We start from the raw sequence: 17552 nt of genomic DNA on the forward strand, positions 1-17552 counted from the left end.
AGCCTGAATTTACTACCTTTGTGCCTCTCACTTTTAGCCAAGATACTCTGCAGATCAATGAATCAAGAAACTCTTCACCTGCCCCCAYGAGCTAACCCTATAGAGAACAAGACTAAACAGATCGACAAAAAAATTTCCTCTTCTAGCCAGAGAAATCCCCAGAGTAAAGAATTTCACATTAGAATAAGTAACATAAAGAAGAAAGTGAAAAACAATACAAAACGAGTTGTAAACAACTACCAGTATTTTGACAAAACATGAAAACAAACTACTTCCATTGGCTGCTGAGCCACCTGCACGAGAACAAGCTGTATGCCTTGCTCTTGGTCTAGTACAGTGACRTTGCCACTCCACGTCCAGATACGTTTGTTGAACACTGCCATAAACTAAGATTACAAGAKTCATCATCTATCCATTCTATGAGCTGCATTTTAAAAGAAATAAAATAATTGAGATAGCATCTCTCACGTGAAGGAAATCTTATACTTGATTCTTACATTCTTTTGAGACATCTTCACAAGGATATAGCATGATGCTAAGGTATTTCAGATTTCCTAAAGAAAAACAATATTCAATACATATTTGTTYTGAATACATCCAGTAACTATCCAAAAATATAAACCTTTTAACCTCAACTCAGGGTGGGAAGGGAAGAAAAACTTGTTCAAACCACCTATTAGAACTCCCAAACAGCAATAATGTGAGCTAGCGCAGTAAGCAAGCCGATAAAATAAAGAGATTTCAAAGTCAACGGACAAAAAAGAGGCAAAAATGACACTATAAAGCACATTCTGTCCTCAGAACATCCCTCTTTCCCAAACTGGCATCACAGTGTGAAAAATACATTGCCAAGCTAGCTTGCTTTTCACTGACAGCTTTGTGTTCTGCTGCAAGAGATCAAAAGTACGCTGTTCCAAAATCAGACCAAAATCCATCACAAAATAACTCACTAGTCTTTAAAGCAAATACCATTTTCCTTAACTGAACTGAAATCAGTTTCAAGATTTGATGCTGTATTGTTTAGTGTTTTATGGTCCTCTTTGATTTTTAGCTTTAGATGTATGGATGGATGAACTGTATGTAAAAAACTGATGCTGAAGTATTACAATTCAAGTTGCCAAGTCAAAGAGAAAAGGGAACAAGTCTGGTTATTTTTATTGCTAAATATTTCTCTTCCTTCCCCTAAACTGAGTCAACAGGAGGAATTCTAAGCCCTCATTACTGTAAAACAGATTGCTGCTATCTGTGCTAGAAAAAAATAGTATCAGCTGGCACTAGAAMAATGCTCTTCTGAGGGTCCCGTAGGCCTCTAGATTCATGTGCTGCACAGGTGAAGGTAAACAGTCCAGCTCAGACTGGCTAGCAGCTGGGATATTGAAAAGAGGGGAAAGTGCAAGAATCTAGACCATTTTTTCGCCTCTCCAGTAAGTATTTACTGTTGTGGCAATGCCACAAACCTATGCTTAAAATCACTGTGCAGCAATTTATTATTGTAAAGGCTGCCAAAATTCTTCTGAAGAATGTGAGGGGTGAGGGTAGGAAAGGGTGTTTTCTAACATTTTATTTATAAGCCAAAGATGGATGGAATTTCACAGATAAGGAAACGGTATTCTTCAAGCCTAGGTTGCACAAGGAATATGAACTTTTACAAAAACAAGACCCCCTGCAGTAGAGCCTCCAAGCATGTTTATGCATGTATACATAATAATGTGTGTTGTATACATATCAAACATTTGTATATTCATATAAATAAYGTTGGAGAGAGTCACAGTTTTGAACTCACATGTTAAATTGTTAAAGAGCCAAGAGGAAGAAAACAAAAAAGCCGTCTCTCCAACTAACCCAATACACTTGCACAGCAGGCGATGAAAACAAACTTAGCATTCATGGGTGCTGAAGCATGAGACATGTAGTCTCCTTCTTTTTTATCTATTTGGCAACTCAGCCTGCCACTTCTCAGTGACTTCTCGTCTGCATCTCTCCAGTGCAGACAGCAAGTTATCTGACTTGCAAGTAGTTTACCATCACTGCAAAGTAGTGGAGGACCCAGCATTTACCCATCCAACTGCAGGTGTTAAATCACGTGCATCTGAAAGGGAAATAAACCATTCACAGAAGAAATGGGGGAAAAAAAACAAATTATTTTTCTCTAGTGCTAACAAATACAACTACCAAATTACTAAATTGATGGCTACTAATTCACTAATTACTATTTACAATTTGCTATTTGTGTTATTTACTACAGAAATTATTGTTTACTAAGAATGGTGATGAACAAAACTCTCCTTTTCATTTTTAGGAAGGAATTATATATTAAAAGAATGTTTTTAAAAATGTGTAGTATTTAAGAGCAGACAGGCACTACTGTCATACATACTTCTGCGAGTCTGGCTCCAATATGAAGATTCCAAACTGAGACAAAGCTGTGAAAGGGATATGTGTTATTTATAATTAGCCCCTTAAACGAGTRCAAGCATTTTTCCATGAACTTCATTCCTTGAATCTGCACAGGGTCAAATTGAGGTCAAATTCCATGCATTTAATTGAAACAAAATATTAACTAGGTTGAAATGTTTGCTGTGGTATCAGTCAATGAAGTGTCTGGTGGAGGCAAATCTATCAATTTCAAACGAAAATCCTGGGTATTTTAACCAGACTCATACGAAGTTGTACCTATCGYCTCACATGTGCCAATTTTTCTTCCCTTTTACAACAGAAATCATAACATTTAAGTGATTGCCCAGTATTTTTCAATTATAATCTGAAATTATCAAGAGCCTTCCATAATTTCAGTCAACATTAACGATCAGAATTATTGGGCCAGTTTTTCTGCAAAAGTTCAATGCAAACTTTGTAGATCTTCTATGTTGAAGATATCCTAGGTAACCTTGTTAGCAACTCTGAAAATGGAAAGTACTTCCTTATCATAAACGAAATGTATAAATCATCAGGCATTTCCTAAAAACACAAATAAGTATTAAATACTTCMACCTTTTTATTAGAATCTAAAGTTACACTGCTTATACTCAGTATTAGATCTATACCACAAGGTAAGTTTCCTTTAGATCCTACTATACTTTAAAATTTCATTCTTACTGCCTTTAATTCAGTTGGCCATCAGCTTTGTTCAGGTTGTTTCATTCCCTTAACAATGTTCTACAATTTCTAGCTTCTAATCAGTATTGTCAACTCCCACTTTCTTTTCACTAGCTATGCAGTCTATTTTAACCAGCACAAGTCATCTTCTTTCTAGCTAATTTAGTGTACTATATTCATGGGCAAATGTCAAATTCATACAAAAAAAACAAAACACGAACTAAGCACAGCTCATCTGTTCTTCCAAGTTCTTGAGATCAAAACACATGCTAGATTACATTACAATAATGCTCTAAAGGATAGGCACTTTCTATTGTAAGCAAATATTTTATTAAAATGATGCCTTTTTTTCCACAGTAAAGTTACATACAGTCCATTCAACCTGCTACTGTTCTACCACCTACTAATGTGGTATATACACCTGCTAATTTAAGTATGCTGCAGCTCCTTTATTAATTATATAGGACAGATCAAAAAAACATACTTCACATACACGARTCCACACTGCTAGGATATGGAATTCATGGCGCTGGCCTCTATATTTAACTTTACCACAACTGAACTGACCAGATTGTCGCAGGGCAACTCACAGTAGTTGTTCAGCTCAGAAGAAACCGAGATCTGCATCTCCCCATTGCCTCTGTGTCCCCTCTGAACTACTCAGCCGCAAAAYGCATTGCCAAGGGCTGCCTTCTGCATGCTGCTTTACCACATCCATATGCTCAAAACAGAAATTCCACACAGCAGGGAAGAAAACACTCAGATGAACACTTATTTCAAACAAATTTGCACTATCCAGCAGACGCACGGTACGCAAGTACAGTGTACGCAGGTACAGTGGTGCCAATCTCATGTTAGCTCCAGATCTTGGAGCAGTACGGATGTGTCAGYGCAGCACTGTACCTGAACTAACTGGGGCAGGGGAAATCAGCTCGGATACGCTGCTCAATTTACTTGGTGATACCGCTTTCTGCATTTTACAGCCCTAAGCCAGTATCGCTACGCTGTCCCCCTTGTGAATTTAGCAATTTAACAGCTCAGGTTAGCACTACAGCAGAGAAGAAGAGGTGGATCTTTGCATAACACCCTGTTGTACAGTACGGACGTGCCTTCCGCAGCGTTAGGCCRAGCAGCTGTAGCACGAGAGTTTAGTTGGGAATGGCGAGGGGGCAATCTGACCAAACCTAAGACTGTAAAATGCAGTCCGGCTGTTGCAAGTAAAAACCAACTTTTATTACCAAAGGATCTTTACAATGCTTTCAGTTGTCTAGCTTTCTGCAGTAAGTGAATCTCARTATCTTTTTCACAAGAGAAGCTCTAATAGCATGTTTTTTTCAGCATGCTTTTGTGATTTAGCAAGGGAATGCCTTCAGGCTACAGAAGTGCCCTTTGTCTCACCAAATTCTGCTCAATTTTCCTGACATATAATGTGTTAAAATTGCCATTTCCATTCCCTCCTTTGTATGTGGCAAGAAAATAATGGCATCCTGCCACAATAATAATTGGCACCGCTCTCCTGAGGCATACTGGTGATGCYAAAGAGGCAGTAGCAGCAGTTATTATGCGGGAGTACCTGGGAGCCGTAGGAAGGTGGGAACCAGAAGTAAGATGAGCAGAGGACCTGTGTGGGCCTCCTAACACTGACTTACCTGGCATTTGGTCCTTCCTCCACTGAAGGAGAAGGAAATCACAAGTCTGCTGTTTTCCSAATTACTAAAGAGGTGAGAAAGTAAAAGGCAGGACAGACTTTCCTAAGCCATTTTCAGCATCTACAGCAAAGACTCCCACAATCATGTCTTGCCGAAGAATATCAGATGGGGCACAACATACCACTTTGCTGACAGATGAGGCAAAAGACAAAAAATGCCCGGTCAGTCAGGACCCAGCAGACCATCCACAGGGGAAAATACAGGTTGTACATGCTCTCAGCTCAGTGGGACTGAAGCACCAACAGCTTGTGCAGCAATGCAAAAGGCTTGAGTGAAGGGCTGATGACAATGCACAGAGAAGTATAGTGACAATCAACTAAACTATTTTTCATTTAAGCTATCTATACCAAAAAATGTACTATACTATGTTAAAAGAGCTGTGTGGTGTGTCAGTACAAGCATTCAAAGGGTAGGAAACTCTATCGACATCCTATAGCATTAGTTCAACTCTCCTGTTCATTCTGATATAATTTCAAATTATAAATCAAATACTTTCTGTTTTTCCTTAGGACTTTTGCCTTGCTCAGAGCACAACATAGACATAGCTCAAGCACTTCACTGAGAATGGTCAATTTGGCAATTTCTAACTTTCAAGTGCTGGATTTTGCAAATCAAATACTGTTCTTTTAACATGAAGAGTTTAGAGGTACCTGGGACATCAGCAGAGAAATTCAAGTAATACAACCAAATTACTACCCTAGGAATGGAGTCCTCCAATTTATGCTTTATCCTACTGTCCACAGTTACCTTGTTCTGTCCTTCTCTTTGTTGCATCTAGCTATTCTCTCTCACTTGGTAATTAGTTTGTTAGTTTTTCAGGAAGAGACGACTTTATTGTTAYGCATTCATTTCCTACATAAAACAGTGAAACCCTGTTCCTTGATTAGACCCAAAGTACTAATAAAATAATTATGATACCTTCCACATAAGGGGTAGCTCAATAGCACGACATGAAATCAACTGAAGTGCTGAGGTATGCTGGAATAATGGGAAGAATAACTAAACAAGTTATTTCAAAGCCTTAATAAAAAGTTTATTTTGTGATTGTGTTGTGTTCTTTAAAATATATAGTTTTGTCCAATCTATTTTGTTCATCGCTCAGTTAAACATATAATACCACAAATAACCTAACAAATTGAATAGTAAAATATTTCTGATCAATACCAGTATATTAATAGGTGGTCAATTCACCAGACACATTTTTCTCTTTGAGACTAATTCAAGATCACAGCTTTAGAACTGATTAGCAAGGTAACCTTTTTTCCTTCCTTTAGGAAATCTGTTCTGGCCAATCCAAAACTCAAATCTGGGGTTTCTTGACAGCCAGTACAGGACTAACTCCCACAACAGCCCACAGAGTTTTAGTAGTATTCAGTGAGCAACTCAATATATGTTTACAGTTTAAGAGCAAGGCGCTGCTTGCTTCATGGAGGCTTTCCCTTCATACTGGCTATTCTTAACGCATAAAATATTTCAATAAAAATAGCAAGCTAGCAACAATTGCATAAAACATGTAAAACTAAACACAGTCATTTGTGAACTTCACAGGTTAAACAGCATCAACTTTTAATTACCTATATACAGGCACGTAACAGGAACGGGCATTTTCTTAGTATTTGCTGTGACAGAGCCCAGGTGCAGAGCCTGCAGCACAAACTCGGTCACTGTGGCAGTGTCTACACGGTAGTGCAGGTGCACTCCATAAYGCAGCCCACAGTTGGGTCTCCAGTTGTACATTTGGCTGCTTCCCAGCAGCATGTCAGGACAAAGCTTCTATGTGCACCCTTCTCCCACACACTGGGACTGCTCAGTAAAGAAAACTTATCGGCGGGGGATATGCTGCGCTCCATCAAGAGACCAGGAATACAAACACACTTAAGAGACACCTGCTCACCAACACAGAAGCCAGGCAAAACACAGGTCAGAAGACCTCTACACAAAGAGAGACTGTAGCACCTTATCCATCCTGGCACAAGTCATATTCCCACGCCATGGCTGGCGTCAGTACAAAAGCAGGAAAACTAGGGAAGTGGGATGAACACCTTCAAAATCCACAATAAATTCTATGCACAGTGGCTTCTTGATTTTAGTGGTCAGAAAATAGAGAAAAAGGACAATATTAGAATTATACAGCTAGAGTATAATGCAAGAGGAAAAGGCAAAAAAGCTGCTTTTGGAGAGGCTGAGTTAATGGGGTTATGACTGACAGCTCATATACACTAGCATAATAAAAAATGCAATACTATCATACACCCAAATCTGCTAGTCTATTAGCAGAATACATCCTAGAATGCCCCTTTACATGTCAAGTCTTTCACTGAAGAGATGTAATCTTCTCTTACTTTCATAATGCTGGATAAATCATTTAACCACAGTGATCATTTAATCACTGTGTACACCTCTGGAATTTATCTTTACAGGAAGAAAAGGGAACTGTTTTGACAGAAAAAAATAGCTACCTGCTTTTCGTTCACATGTTTCCTCAGGAAATCAAAAATGCTGTTTTCAACAGTCTACCCTTCAGTTCATAGTTGAATCTGACTTTCATCTCCATGTAATGAAACTTAAGTTAAAAAGCCTGAAGCTTTATCAATGAACTGAATTTATAAATGTCTAGACAACAGCACAGAAATAAACAGCTAGTGAGCAGGGCAGTCTGCAGCTCCTAGCAGCAAGCAATAGTCTCTAGCTATTACAACTGCAGTCGCTACATATTCCACCTCAGCTGATCAGAAGAAATTAGTAAGCATTTGGTCAATTCAATAATTTGTTATCATTTTTAGATAAAATGTGACATCTTTCAAGGTCAGGGTGTTGTACCTATTCCCAAAATACATCCGACTTTAAAAGCGTAACAGCTTGGCATCATTTACCTCTAGGACAAGCGTTATTCCTTTCGCAAAATGAAAGCAACATAAAGATCACCCTATGCATTGGTCCTCTTACTGAGCACTCCCAGTTCCTCCTCTCTGACTGCAGTAATGCTTCACAAGCCATTTTGGGAAGTCATTTCGGATACCACTGCCCCAAAATACTGGGCAATCGCTTAAATGTTTTGGCCCTAGAACATCTCAATGCAGTTTCTATTTTCTTGCCCAATTAAGACTGTGATCTCATGGTGGAAAAAGCCCTCCACATGTGGAGAGCCTCTGTCAGTCAAATGGGACTCCTTCTTCATGGTATTGGCTTGAGGACACAGCAGCAGTTCAAGTGGAGCCAAAATTGACCCCTGGGGCTCTGAGTAAATGAGCAGCCACCATGCCATACAACGTGTCCTGCCAGCCAAAGGCTTCCTTCAAAGCAGGAGCTACATTCTAAGACAGCAGATCAGTAAGTGGCCCAAGTAAATCAGCTTTTGATACACTTGGGGACACTGCTTTCAAGATATTCCTGTTTTGGCTGGGCCTGGAGTAAGTTACAGCAGGTTCAAAGAGAATTCCTAGTCAGGAAGTATCATGTCCTAAGCACTGAATCCAGGGCACAACATTAGAAATGGAAAAATTTTTAACCCTACYTACTGTGACAATTTGTTACTTGTTATACCTCCTTCATTTTATTTTCAGTATCTCATGCAGAACGTAGGATTTGATTCTGCTCTCATATAAAACATTAATGACTATTCCAAGATTTTATGCAAATGAACACAAGGAAATTTTTACTGGAAAACTGTTTCATGAAATAGTAAAAGTTAGTGAAAGTATGACAATTAAATGCTCTACAGGCAAAGGTCAAAATAGGGTAAATTTTACAGATGGAAATGCCAATCTGGTCTGTCTTTTACTCACCGTTTGATGACTTCGGTCACAGTAGCGCAGCCCAAAGTAATCTATCTCCACTAGGTTTAAGTGACGAAATACGTAGCCCAGGACAACCGACCCTTTCGTTGACTTCTGTGGGAAAGAATTTACAGGGTCTTTTCACAAAGATGTTCTGCCTTTGTCAGCTACGTTCAGTGGCATTCATGCATTCAGTAAGCTTTGTCTAAAGGCAGAGGCAGTTCCCGCTGCCTTAAACCAAAATTTCAGCTATATATACAACAAAATATTTTGTCCTGGCACATGATTAATCAGCCATTCTGTAAATATTGCTAGGTAGTCAGCAGGTAAATAGACACAAAAGGAACCACTCAAGAGTACCTGCATGCACAGAATGCTAGTGAATGAATGTAGAGATTTTCTAGCAACTTTCTGTTCTTTGATCAATCTTCTAATCCCCAGGGCATATCTTTAGTCTGAAATCATGTTCTTCCTTCAAGCACAAGCCTGTCACTCAGACACTGACACTGAAGATCAGGAGGCAAAAGTCTGCCCTTAAGACATAAATTATGAATTATTAGCTACTCCGTTGTCACTCTTGTTGGAGTTTGTTTTCACTTCAAATGCTTTTGATAATAGAAGTGGGAGAAATCCAACATCCTGAATCAAATAATCTCACTGTATTCTTGAATACTACCTCATTAAGGGTCTACTCTAGTATTTGCAAACAATACTGGGGACAGTATCACAAACAAAGCTGTACTGTTGACAACATATTATAAAATGCCTACTGCTACCTGAACGCCTCTTATTTGTTTGTTTCCCTAGTAGTCAACAACACACACACTAGGAAAACTGAGAATAATTACACTGAACGATCCAGAATTGATTCAGAATCAATTAAAGCATTTAATTACTATAGTCCAAATTCCACAGAAAAATACAGAAATAAATCRTAACAAGGTTTTGGTTAACTGCTTTATGTACATGCATACGCTTAGCCTGCATATGCAGAAAAATCATCTGTAAAAAGCTTGTGTAAATGGTGGCAGAACAGTGAATAGTGCACACATGTGAAAGACGGGTCGCCAATTACCAATTTACAATGGATTTCAAAAACCAATTCCTATTTGCTTTAATCCTTTCTATTACAGGAAAAGCATGAGAGAAACGAGGGGGAAAAAAATCACAATTTCACAACTAAAATGGCAAAAAATATTGATACTAAATTTATTTAATTTAGCTCTGCTACTGAAATATCAGTCAAACGATGACTGTGAAGATGCATTCCTCCTTTCTGAGTAGACACATTTGTGCAGTCACCAAGGCAGGGTCAGTACAACAATTTCAGATGGCCAACTGAACTTTAAGTAAGTAAAGGCAAGATAAACATCTCTGGTAGGCTGGAACTTGTTTATTCACGCTATTCAATTAAATTAATATATGTTTGCTTAAACAGGAGCAGTTCCTGAACAGGTTTTGGTATGGGACAGTCTAATGCTATCATATGGGCTATTTACACTGGAATTACATATTTCCTCAGCGTGTACAGGGTGACTTGATGGTCAGCCACATAACAGAAAAAATGCRGGAAAAATACAATTACGGTTAGCAGAAATTTACTGAATCTCACTTTAGTATTTTAGGTAAAACACAGAGGTACAGTGATCTTATCCTCAATAAAAACTGAACTTAGGTTGTAAAAACAACACAAGACAAGATTCAGCCCTTCTCAGCTATAAAGTGACAGCCAGGAGCACTACAGCAAAAAACACAGAAACAAACAAACAAACAAAAAAAACACACCTCAAAAAAAAAGGACAAGCTAAATTACAGGGCAAAAAGGACACAAGATAGTAGCAGTAACCATCCTATCTTGTTTTCTATAAGTTGTTATCCAAAAAGGCAGGAGAGATATCTACCTAACTGAAAACATATACAGTTATTCATATTCACACTTTGTGTAAGAGACAACTATCTTCAGCATCAGAAATAACTGTTCTAATCATCATCCACACAGTTACAATGGTATCTTGGGAACCCAAGACTACACCAGTGTCCTTTAGAAACCAACACCACAAAAGCACAGAACAAAAAAGCAGCCCTGACTCCAAAGGCCTTACGCTTAGTTGTAAGTGATTCCATTGAGGTATAAATTATTGCAACATTTTCTACTCGGCTAAATGTAAAAAGAACATTGTAGATGGAAGGAAATCCACAGTCAGCTGTTCAGAGCCATGGGGCTTCGAAAGGGTCAGTAAAATCTTTCAGAAGGTATAATCAGAGCTGTCTGCATTACTGCCTATGGAGGGAAGGTGGGCAAGGCCTACTGAAGGCACACGGAAATTCTGTGATTAGCTTAAATCTACTCTTTTTGTTTGACCACTAGAATGATTCATATCATCAGGCAGTCTTTCCAGCGTGGCTTTTTTTTAAAAAAAAAAAAAAAAAAAAAAAAAAAGGCAATTCAGGGACAAAGATCAAGAGATGAAGCAGTCCATTTTCCATTCAAATATCTTACGGCAATTATACACCCTCCTGGGAATCAAAGATACTAGACTAAATTGAAACAGAAACTAAAATCCTACAGAGTTTAACTTCTATGACTCCACACCAGTTTAGCATTCAGCTAACCTGGCTGGCATTACTCATTTTTAGCCAGCTTAGGGCGGCAATGAGCTCAAATTAAATAAGGAGTCTTTGGGACAACTTTCCTCCTCCAGAGGTTAAAGCTAGCATGATCCCTAAGAAACCAGCACATTTCACACCTGGTTTGGTGGAAATTAAAGCTTCTCTTTTTCCCTTTCAGAGATAAATGGAAATGACATTTAAAAGCCTTTCAACTGTTTTTACTTCTATGATTGAGCTAAGAGAGAAAACAAATATATCTTAATTTATTTGCTTAACACAGCTCAGGTAACATTTCCACCACTGCAGGTCCTGCAGAAACAAGAGATCCAGCTGTGGCCAAAGGCTGTGCAGCGCCATCTCACTTACAACGGTCCGGCGTTCTCCACACTCACAGCCCTAAGATGCTCAATGTGTTGGCCAACCTCAGCCAAAACAGTGTGCGATTGCCTCCGTTGCCCTCCTCACCAAGGCACTGCACAGGCCGCAGCGATCCCTGCGGGTACCCAGGGCAGCCTGCTACCGGGCCACTGCGGAGATGAGCGCCTCACCTCACTCTACTCAGCCTCACATCTCACCAAAGGAAAATTCTTCAGACCCATCTCAGAGTCTTGCTGAAACCAGAGTAGGCTCGTTTTCAAATAGCAAGTTCTCAGTTTAAGCCAACTGATTTTAGTGTTTTATGCAAGTAAATTGGTTCTTCAGCTGGAGTCTGGAAAGCAGTTCTGCTGACAAACCCCAGGAGACTACTTATCAGTCTTGAAATGCACTTTTCTACCGCTTTGGAAGAATGTTCTCTTCAAACTTCTTCAAATTCAGGGAAAAAAAAAAAAAAAAAAAAAAAGAGCTTCCTTATTTTCACCGATAAAATTAAAATATAATTCACCAAAACTGCAGAATAAAACTATCAAAGAGCATGAATAAAATTAATCTACAGCATACAGCACTGAAAAAATTATATAACCTGCCTGGCATTAAGCTCAGACTTGCTAGCAGCTTGCATTCTTAGGGGTAAACCCCAGTACAGTAAGTTCATTTGAAAATATCACTGGCAATGCTTTCAAGAGAGAACAAAGAATTGTTCAAATGAGTCATAACATCTTGCTTTACATGTTAGCACCAGGGCTTCATAAACCAGAAAGGCAGGTTTCTACTGGCTAAAGAAAATGACAGCCAGAACCTTCAGGACAGATTTGATTTRATTGTATTTCTTTAATCAAAAAGAAATTGCTCTTTTAAAAATCCTAGAGTACTATGTTTTAATATATTCACGTTACTGCATATTTAGTCATCAGGAATTCAGATTTTCCACACTGCTCACTGCTTTTTAGTCCCAGTGAGGTTTTTCTGCTGTGATATTGTTTAATTTTCTCCTTTGTATTGTACACAGCAGGGAAAGCCAAATCAGATCCACAATTGAGGTCAGCAATGAATTTAAACACAAAGTAAGTAGTACGGTAACATCAGTCCCTGTAGGATATTAGTCCCTCTCTCAAAAGAAAACTTGTGTAGGCAGTGAAATGGCAATTTATTAAAAGTAAAATAAAACGCAGCACTATCTCTTTTAATCCGGACAGCGACCATGGAACTTCGCTTTTGGAAATCATCCAATCTGCTGCCTTTACCAAACTGTCTCTTACAACCTCATARATGCTAAGGAAGAGGCAGATGAATTCATGAGCCCTTGCTTAAAAATATAAGGCTTAAAACCTTGGGTTAACACAGCTGTTGTCTTTTGATGCACTTTCCTATATTTTTCCCCATTGTTGAGTCTGTTGGAAAGTTGCACCTGATACTGAGTTAATGATTTGGCTTATACATTAGCATGAGATAACAAGAATAAGAACAGAAGGTTTCTAATGTTGCACAAGGAACTTCATTAGAATATGGAAAGGCAAGGAGGATGCTACAGGGGATGACATAGTTGCACGAGCAGTGGCAGGAACACACACTATGCTCCTGAGATCTCCCTGGCAGGTGTACGACTGCAGGGGTTGTACTGCTAGCAAGCCCTTGAGTTGCTTGACCCACGCCCTACACGCTATCCAGTAGCTTCGGCCCTTGCAGTCAACGGGAAGCGCTCCCTGTGCATCAGGGCTGGAGCACACTGGAGCACAGAATGCCCCCAKAACGGGGAAAGTCCCCATTCTACTGCTTGTGCGCAGGGAGAAGCAGCTCTGAACACATCCATCACAGCAACTGCACATGCACAGACCAGCCCTACAGCATCCCGGTGCTCAGGTAGACSCCCCCCAGACGGTACCATTTACCTAGAATTTTCAGAGCTTGAACTGCAGGATTTTGTCCTGAGCATTACTAAGTACAGATGAAACTTTTGTTCAAAAGAACTGTACAGAGTCACACAACTAAGGCTGAGTAGAGCCATCACAGACCTCACAGATCCGTCACAGAGGCAACCGTCTCCAATGAGTGCTTTCTCACTGCAAACAGTTTTAGTTCTTGCAAGGATCTGCTGCTGCCCCCATCTCAAGCTCAGAAAAGACCAAATACCAATACAGTTTTTACCTCCTTCTAGCAATAAAAGCGGTAAGGCTCAGGGTTCTAAAATCCAAGCTCTTGGTGGTCTTTACCAGCACAGAACAAGCACCTCTTTTCCCCTGAGGCAACCAACCAGCCAGGCCTCAATTTGATCAGTGCACGTTCAAGCAGAGATCTTTTACTTAACAATGTTTAATATTTACCAATATTCATCTACACAAACAATTTGACCTTCATTTGCGGAATGCATGTCCAAACAGAGAGGAATTAAAATTAACACAATTCTGTAYGTGCAGATATTCCCCAACACAATTGCACAACAGAAGTAAATACTTTCAGAACTGAGGATTTAACATACACAAATAAAATACCACAGTCTGCCCTAAGTACACATCATACAAAAGTACAAACCAAATTGTGCAAATTCATCTCCTCCCCTTCCCTCCCCTCTGCTTCCACTGACAGCGGACAGGCCAACCCATTTTCAATTCCCCCTCCCCCCCACTGAGGACTTCTCAGTGATACATTTGCAAACACATGCACAAAATTCTCCACCCATGTTCCTGAGAAGAACTCTACACAGCACAGCTGCTCTATTTGCTAGGCTGTTATCTACTGCACTGATTTTTCAAGTGACAAATATGAAAGACACATTAGTAGATGCGTTGTTTGGCTTTTGCTAATACAAGTTACACTAACGCATTCTGATCAACAAATGCTGTTCTAGAAGCATGCCTGAAAGTACATCTAATTTACCTGGTTTTGTAATTAGTGTACCTGCCTCAAATTTATATGTATCTTTCAAAATCTATTTTGGGAGCAATTCCTTAACAGAGGCTAAAATTTCAGTGAGTAGGATCTCCCCTTGTAACTACCAGCTAGATTGCACTTTGAGGCTTAGTCACAGATAGATATGAACTGATCTTGATTGCGAGCAGTCTTTTTTTTTTTTTTAATTTACTGAAATATTTGTCTTATGGGAAACTACTTCAGCTCAGTGTGCTTCCTTTTGAGTAGGTAAGGATTTCACTGAGCATATAAAAGCAAACATATACTCCCTTACTATCTATCACGAGCACTAAAAAAGCATGTCTCCTTAAATGTCCACACGCCATATAATTTTGTTTTGATTAGTCTTGCATGTCTGATTCRAAACTCTAGAGTTTATATAAAGTGAATGGAAAACTTCAATTTGTGTATCTCAGTAAATAAACCTAAGACCTACCCAAGGATGCAACACGTAAGCATTATGAAAATTATTCAAAATTACCTACTGTTGTGTCGGTTCAGTCTGTAGAACAGCATTTGTCTGTAATTCAGGGCAGTAAATTTAGAAACATACAGATAGAAATACTGAGCCACAAAACCCTATAAAGATGAGTGACTATGTTCACCTGGTATAATAATGCAATCTGTGCATGTGCATGCACACTATAATGAGAAATGCCTAAAGCAAGAGTCAAAGTTCAGTGAAGATGATACAGACATTAGATGACATTAAACTAAGCACATAATTAATTGAAAGAACAGTAGATTTCAGAAATGTAATTAATATATAATAATGCTTTAAAATTGATCCTTCAGTCATAAACARTATTTTGTAAAGTGGCAGCAACTAGTTCACATAGAGGGATTCACATCGTATCAATTTCATTAAAAATATTCATCGACCTGTATCTTAATATTAACATTAGGCAGCTTATTAGCAACTAGATTTACCATAYGACAAGTGAGTTACGTTACCTACAGTAAAGCATTTCAACTTTTCACAGAAAACAGCGGGGCTGAGCAGGGGAATATCAATGATCACTTCTGTGATATCCATACAYTTTGGGTATTTCCTACACCACAGAAATGATTATTATAATAATGAAATTCAAAAACACAGCACACAATCACACTTAAAATGGCTATTAGGTTGGCTATCACTCTTTTTCTACTCCTCACAAGACCTCTTCTTAAGTCAGAAGAGGTCACAGCTTTTGACCTGGGAAGTCTTCTTGATAAGCAGGGCCTCTGCATTTCCTGATTATAGATGCTAAAGAAATACACCACAAGCACCTTGCGAGGCAGGAGACRAGTACATGAGAATTGATAATKCACACGCTTCTAACGCATTCTCACACATTTACTTTAAATTATTCCCAATGAATATGGAAGATGTGTCCCTCTGGGCCTGCCAGGGACTGGGCAGCTGCGACAGCGAGGACGAGGCCCTCCCATTCTGAAAGCTGCGAGCTGCCCTCGCRGTGGAGGCTGGAGCAGGGCTCCTGCAGGCACGTAGCAAGAGATGCAGGAGGTCACGGCCCTCCCAGCCTTGGGCTGTCTCGCAGCAGGCAGCTGGAGGCCGGCAGCGTGGGAGGAGGGAATCCAATGCGCCAGCCGCAGGCAAGCAGGCAGCATGCAGAAGTGCGCTTCATGGGCACGGGGCAGCAGGGCCTGTACGGAGAGGTTGCAGAGGCTGCTTCCTCTTTGACTTACCCTCCCCTGTACCATGCCAGCCTCCGCACAAGCAAATCCCACCAGCATTAAAAACAGCTTGGGTTTTTGCACTTAGTTCCTAAAGGATGGTATGTAAAACTGCACAAAATTCTTGCTCTGTATCTGAAGAACAGGTGAAGCTGTTCAAGCACAGAAGAGAAAGACCTGGGTCAGTGAACCCCAAGCCTCCTTATTCTAGCTTGTGCCTCCTTCAGAGTGCAGCTCRAGCTCATGCCAAGCCTCAGATGACTTCAGCAGTGCCTGGGCAGCGTTCTCTTTCAGCAGAGGAGACATGTTGTCTTTATCTTTGTTATAGTCACTCCAAACAGAGGAAGCATCACATGTTTTCTGACTAATCTTCTCAGTGCTATTTCTATAGTACTTTCTTCCGTTAGTTGAAACTTTTCTCAAATCTTTTCTCATATAAATTTATTGCTATTTTAAAAAATTAACTTTGAAGGGCTTTTTTTTTTTTTTAATCTTGCCTTCATTGAGATAAATCTGATTTGAAGCATTTTCAGTTTCCCTTCTGTCACCTTTTTATTTTTTTTGCCATATTTTGAATTATTTACCTAGACTATATTGTTTTTACTTCATATGTTTTAGTTGAGCAACATCATTCAGATCATCTCCATCAATGTACATACAAGATACAATTTTGGAAATAAATATAAAGGTACACCCTTTAACTTTAGTCACTAGTTCCGGCATTTTTGGTTCCATTCCACCACTGCAAATGATTTTGTGATCTGCGTCTATGTACATAAGGGAGGCACTTTAACTACCCAACCCTCAGTTCTAACAGTCCTAACTTCTCAGATGGTCATCAACCTAAATGTTTATCTTAAGTCAGGTGTTGTATACATTTTTGGAGCACATTAAGCTCATTATACACTGCAGTTTTAGAACACAAGAACTTATGGTTTTAATAAGTCTTGTACTTCGACTAACTGCTTGAAGTGCAAGACTCTCRAGAAATGTCAGTAATGAACTAAATACTGAAAAGTTTTCAGAAAGAAATAGTCTRATTTTAAGACTTTAATTTTAAAAGAGGAGAGGCACATTGTCATAGTGTTTCAGGATTTTTCTACTACTCAGCTGTTCAGCATGGTAGTAAGATAGTTACAGTTTCACTGTCATAGGGAGAAGTTGGCTCCAAGTACTGATTAGTAGAGTGTTTGGGGGTTTGATTTATTTTTWGGAAGGATGTTTTTAAGAACAAGGAAAGAAAAATGGGATGGCGAATAGATTAGGGCAGATCTTGTTGATACTCTTTTAGCCGTTTGGTAGTATAATGTCACAGCTGAGCATACCTGCAAAAGCTTGGTTGTACAGAGCATCCTAAGGCTGACCAAAGAGCAAACCACCTTGTTACTGCTCCTCC

The 17552-nt window shown here is 39.3% G+C and overlaps 1 protein-coding gene across 5 annotated transcripts in view; it reads right to left on the minus strand.

The window, feature by feature from the left end:
* Positions 1-17552, minus strand: part of EPB41L4A (erythrocyte membrane protein band 4.1 like 4A) — a 139703-nt gene that overhangs the window by 77203 nt on the left and 44948 nt on the right. For all 5 annotated transcript variants that reach the window (XM_085305352.1, XM_085305353.1, XM_085305351.1 and 2 more), the window contains exon 2: positions 8591-8695. In XM_085305352.1, the coding sequence (XP_085161478.1) occupies positions 8591-8695 (105 nt within the window). The remainder of the gene's footprint in view (positions 1-8590; positions 8696-17552) is intronic.

Source organism: Rhea americana, unplaced genomic scaffold (genome assembly GCF_003343005.1).
Source record: "Rhea americana isolate MKP2758 unplaced genomic scaffold, rheAme1 scaffold_22, whole genome shotgun sequence".
Classification (NCBI taxonomy): domain Eukaryota; kingdom Metazoa; phylum Chordata; class Aves; order Rheiformes; family Rheidae; genus Rhea; species Rhea americana.